Source organism: Triticum dicoccoides, chromosome 7B, assembly GCF_002162155.2.
Source record: "Triticum dicoccoides isolate Atlit2015 ecotype Zavitan chromosome 7B, WEW_v2.0, whole genome shotgun sequence".
Lineage (NCBI taxonomy): Eukaryota > Viridiplantae > Streptophyta > Magnoliopsida > Poales > Poaceae > Triticum > Triticum dicoccoides.
In genome coordinates this window covers 733,803,897-733,808,824 of record NC_041393.1, presented here as the reverse complement: position 1 = coordinate 733,808,824, position 4,928 = coordinate 733,803,897, and the positions used below count along the sequence as shown (strand labels likewise).

The window sequence follows — 4,928 nt, the reverse complement described above, 5'->3', positions numbered from 1 at the left end:
TAGTACTTCACAAAGCTATCTCTAGATAGAATCTTTGGAAATTTCCCGAGGAAGATTTACTAGGCAAATGGAGATGAATATTAGCATGTGGCAATGATTTGGAAGAATTGCCCAAAAAGTTTGAGGGAAATACGAGGGGCATAGATAGCACTTGCTTTGCAATGTGCCAATCTGGACAGAAAATATAAATTGAAGTTGGGCTCACATAGATGACTTGATTGAGCTGCAATTTGGAGGAGGATGATAATTTGGGCATATGAAGGCACTGTAAAAATTTCATACCATTTCGATAAATAAAAATGGCACTTGCTTCACAATGCTCTACACTGAACTGAAAAATTGGGAAAAATATTGAGGAAAATTGGATAAATTAAATGATCCAAAAATTTGGTGGAGGGAGGTTCTATGGTCAAGGCCATGCCCTGATAAATTTTCAGCAATTATAAAGCAATCTAAAATGTAGTTGCTTCACAAACTGAAAATATTACTAGAAACAAACATTGGATGGCGAGCTCACATGGATTGTTAGATGGGGCTCAAATTTAGTGAAGAACTATTATTTGGGCATATAGAAGATGTGGCAAAAATTCAACTCATTAGGATGTTCCTAGCTAGTACGTCATTCACAAAGCTTCTAGCTGAGTATAAACTTTGGAAATTTGCCAAGGAATATTTACTAGCAAAATGGAGCTGAATTTTTTCATGAGGTAATTATTTGGATAGGAAAGAGTGCCCAAAATGTTTGAGGGCAATCAAGAAAATATAAATAACACTTCCTTCACAAAATGTTGTTTTGAGCAGAATAGGAAAATGATTATTGTTGAATTATTTTTGAACTAGGGAATGAAGGGTTTTCACATATTTGAGGAATATATGATCCAAATAATTTATGAGATTTTTTTAGAAATTTTGGGAATGACAGAAATGTAGGCTGCTTCACAACCTAGGGCAAAAATTGACACATGGACATGACACATAGGCAAAAATTGACACATGAACGTGACACAAAGGCAAAACTGATAAGGTGGCGCCTAGTCATAGTAATGCACCACAATTTACAAGAATATAACCATCTATATTGGTCGTGATCAGCTAGAAATAAGGCAGCAGACCGGTGTTGTCTGCTTTATGACCATTTCATGTTATGGTTTAGGGTTTGGAGCCCCTCGAACAGCTTATGACCAGTTGATCTGAAATGGCCGTAGATTTATGACCATTTCTTCCAGGGTCACTGACAGAAGGTCACAAGTTGACATATTTTTTGTAGTGTACATACACAAACACACATATTATTTAATACTCCAGAAAGGAAAAGATACAACTTAAAGATGATAGAAATTATAAGCTTATCACTTAAGCTGTGACATGATAATATCCTTGCAAACATAAGAAACTCCCTTTATTTTTCTTCATTGGAGTTCACGATCCATCCATACATAAACAAAGCACACTGCAATGGTACTTGAGAGTACGCCTTTTGGATAAACTTTTGAGAAAGGCTTCACTTGTAGACCTCGATGACACCTCGTGCACCGAGTTTCTTGATAATTTTGTAGTCGGTGAACCCTGCTTTCATGAAGAGCTCACGCCAGTCATTTTCGCTACGTTGACGGCCTCTCGTGAACACAAGCATGAGCAAGTCCATGAGAGTCTGGGCCTCAAACATGACAGGTCCTAATGATGGTTCGACCACAATGTCAATGACAATCACCTTCCCTCCTTCTTCACTGGAAGGAATGGCATTCTTACACTGGGTAAGGATCTTCACGCAGTCGTCGTCACTCCAGTGGTGCAGCACAAGCTACGTACAAAGAGTATATAGCCCTGTTAGCGTCAGTTCAGTCTTAAATTATATATACTACTCCCATCCATATTATACTTGCTTATAAGTTATACCAAAGCTGTGACAATTAATATGCATCAGAGGGAGTACAAGTTTTAGATTTATTTAGTCATTGTCTGCAATGGTGAAGTATAAATTAGTACTCCCTTCGTGCTGAAATACTTGTTGGAGAAATGGATTATCCAGAGGGAGGGATCGGAGTAGTTGATAAAAATTAAGGTGCCATTTCCATCGATTCACACCATCACACTATACATACAATACAAAGCAGAAAACACGTACCTTGAGCATCACGGCCTGAGCCTTTGGGACGGTGTGGAAGAGGTCACCGGCGACATAGTTGACTACACAGTCCGACGGAGTTTTTTGGATCACCTTGGGGAGATCCAGCACGGTGCACTTGACGTGCGGGTGGGCCTTGGTGATGGCCCTCGCCGTCTTTCCATCGCCACCACAGCAGTCAGTTAGAGACTCGAGCCCCTTGAAGAGGTCATGGCACTCACGCATGATCGTGCCGATCCCCAGGTTGTCGTGGGCTTCGAGACCTTCGGTGACCAGCGCGTCGAGCTCCGGGTCCAAGGCCGCTGTGGTCTCGTCGAAGAGCGACGCGCTATGCACGTCCTCGAACACCGACGGCACTGGTCCGGTGACGTCCTTCTTGAACCAGTCGGCCATCCCCAGCGCGGCCTCCATGTAGTGCGGCGACGTCCCGGCGAGCACGAAGGACGTCTGGCTGTGGTGGTCGTCCGCGACCACGTCATCCACCAGGACACGGGAAAGCGGGTTGAGGCGGAAGAGCTCTGCCTCGGAATCGTCCTTGCCGCCGGCGGCGAAGACGCCTGAGGTGACCAGGGCACGCATCAGACGGCCCAGGAACGGCTGCTTGCTTGCGGGGATGGACAGCGCGGCCGCCAGGTCGGGCAGTGAGGTGACCCCGCCGAGGTTGTGCATGGCCGTCGGGATGCCGAGCTTGACGGCGCAGCGGAGCCCCATGGAGGTGAGGTAGTAGAGGGTGTGGCGCCACAGGTCGGCCTGGGCCTGCAGCAGCTCGGCATCAGTGGGAACCTCGATCGCCGGTGCCTGGGCGGCCATTGTTCTTCGTGTCTCGGATCGATCACTGGCTGTTTTTTCTCTGCTCAGCTTGACCTAATCTCATGTCCGTACTATCTGATGTGAGCGAGAGCGGGGTTTAAATAGACTCTACCACGGCTGAAGTTGATAGTAGTAGCTGTATTTCTTTACTTAATTTGGCGTCACGCTCGCGTGGAGCGCGAGGTGGATTTTTTTTTTTGTATCTGCTGACCTACTACCCGACCTTGGTTTAAATAGACTGTCATGCCAGTTGCCACAGCTTATCTTCTATACTGTTTTTTTAGGAAATCCTATACTGTTGAAATTATTAGCTTTACTTAAATATTACTTGGCGTTGGTGTTCCACGTCTACCACATCCTTGGTTGCCACAAAAATAATTAACCCATGCACATTTTTGAATTTTCAACACGGCTAATTACATAGTCATAATAATGTTTAGTTTCATGATAAAATAATGTTTAGGCCACTTTGATTCATAGAAACAGGAAATAAACATAGTTTTTTTTTGCGAGAACATCGTTTGATGTCATGACAATTCGGAACACAAATAATTCCTTTGGAAAAAAAATCTTATGAGATTCAATCCAACAAAAAGAAGATTAATGTAGCACAAATCCTAAGAATTCTAATCCTTCAAAATTCCTATGAAATGCTTTGAATTAGAGAGGCACTTATTCGATTGATACACTATTTGATGACGAGGCATGACAAATATGTTAAAAGTTGAGGAAATATATAAACCACTCTCGAGGCCTCTCAGCTAGCGAGGTGGGACTAAACATCCAACCGCACCGCGGCTGTGCCAGGCACAAGCCTTTGGTCGCGGTTGGTGCCACCAACCGGGAACAATATATTAACCTTTCGTCCTGGTTGGTGGCACCAACCGGGACCAATTAATTCCCCCCTTTAGTCCCGGTCCATGCCACCAACCGGGACCAAAGGTCTCTGCTTCCCGCCCTTTGAGCTGACAAAAACTGACCTTTGGTACCAGTTGGTGGCACGAACCGGGACTAATGAGGGCTTGGTCCTGGTTGGTGCCACAAACCGGGACTCAAGGGCTGGCTATATATGGCAACACTTCGGAAATTCCCCCCCCCCCCACCTCCCATTCTCCTTTCGATCGACGCCGACGCCCTGACCCGACACCCATGCTAACGCCGCCAGGCTGCTATTGCGCTGCTCTGCCCCGACGCCGACGCCGCCAGGCTGCTGCGCCGCCCTCCCGACGCCGACACCCTACCCCGAGCCCGCACGCTCCTCATCGCCGCCCTCCAGTGAGCTCCGCCCACCCTTCCCGTGCGCCGCCGCCGCGCGCCGCCGCCCCTGCCCTGTGTGCTGTCGCCGCCGCCGCCCCTGCCCTACGCGCTGCCGCCACCGCCGCCCTGCCCCTGTTGGGGAACGTAGCAGAAATTCAAAAATTTCCTACGAGTCACCAAGATCTATCTATGGAGAGACTAGCAACGAGAGAGAGGAGTGCATCTACATACCCTTGTAGATCGCGAGCGGAAGCGTTCAAGAGAATGGGGTTGAGGGAGTCGTACTCGTCGTGATCCAAATCACCGAAGATCCTAGTGCCGAATGGGCGGCACCTCCGCGTTCAACACACATGCAGCCCGGTGACGTCTCCCGTGCCTTGATCCAGCAAGGAGAGAGGGAGAGGTTGGGGAAGACTCCGTCCAGCAGCAGCACAACGGCGTGGTGGTTATGGAGGAGCGTGGCACTCCAGCAGGGCCTCGCCAAGCACCGCAAGAAACGAGGAGGGAGAGAGGTAGGGCTGCGCCTTGGGAGAGTTCATCTCATGTGTTTTTTAGCCCCCAATACCTCAAGTATATATAGGGGGAGGGGAGGGGCTGCGCCCCCATCTAGGGTTCCCTCCCTAGGGGTGGCGGCAGCCCCCAAAACCATCTAGGGTGCGGCCAAGGGGGGGAAGAGAGGGGGGCGCTCTATGGTGGGCCTTAAGGCCCATCTGGACCTAGGGTTTTGCCCCCTCCC

The 4,928-nt window shown here is 48.0% G+C and overlaps 1 protein-coding gene across 1 annotated transcript; it reads right to left on the bottom strand.

The window, feature by feature from the left end:
• Window positions 1-1,255: 1,255 nt before the first annotated feature.
• On the bottom strand, window positions 1,256-3,000 carry LOC119341203 (probable O-methyltransferase 2). Its single transcript, XM_037613070.1, has 2 exons — window positions 2,126-3,000; window positions 1,256-1,801 (listed from the first exon to the last, which is right to left on the bottom strand). The coding sequence occupies exons 1-2, from the start codon at window positions 2,933-2,935 to the stop codon at window positions 1,502-1,504; spliced, it is 1,110 nt and encodes a 369-aa protein (XP_037468967.1). The 5' UTR covers window positions 2,936-3,000; the 3' UTR covers window positions 1,256-1,501.
• Window positions 3,001-4,928: the final 1,928 nt, after the last annotated feature.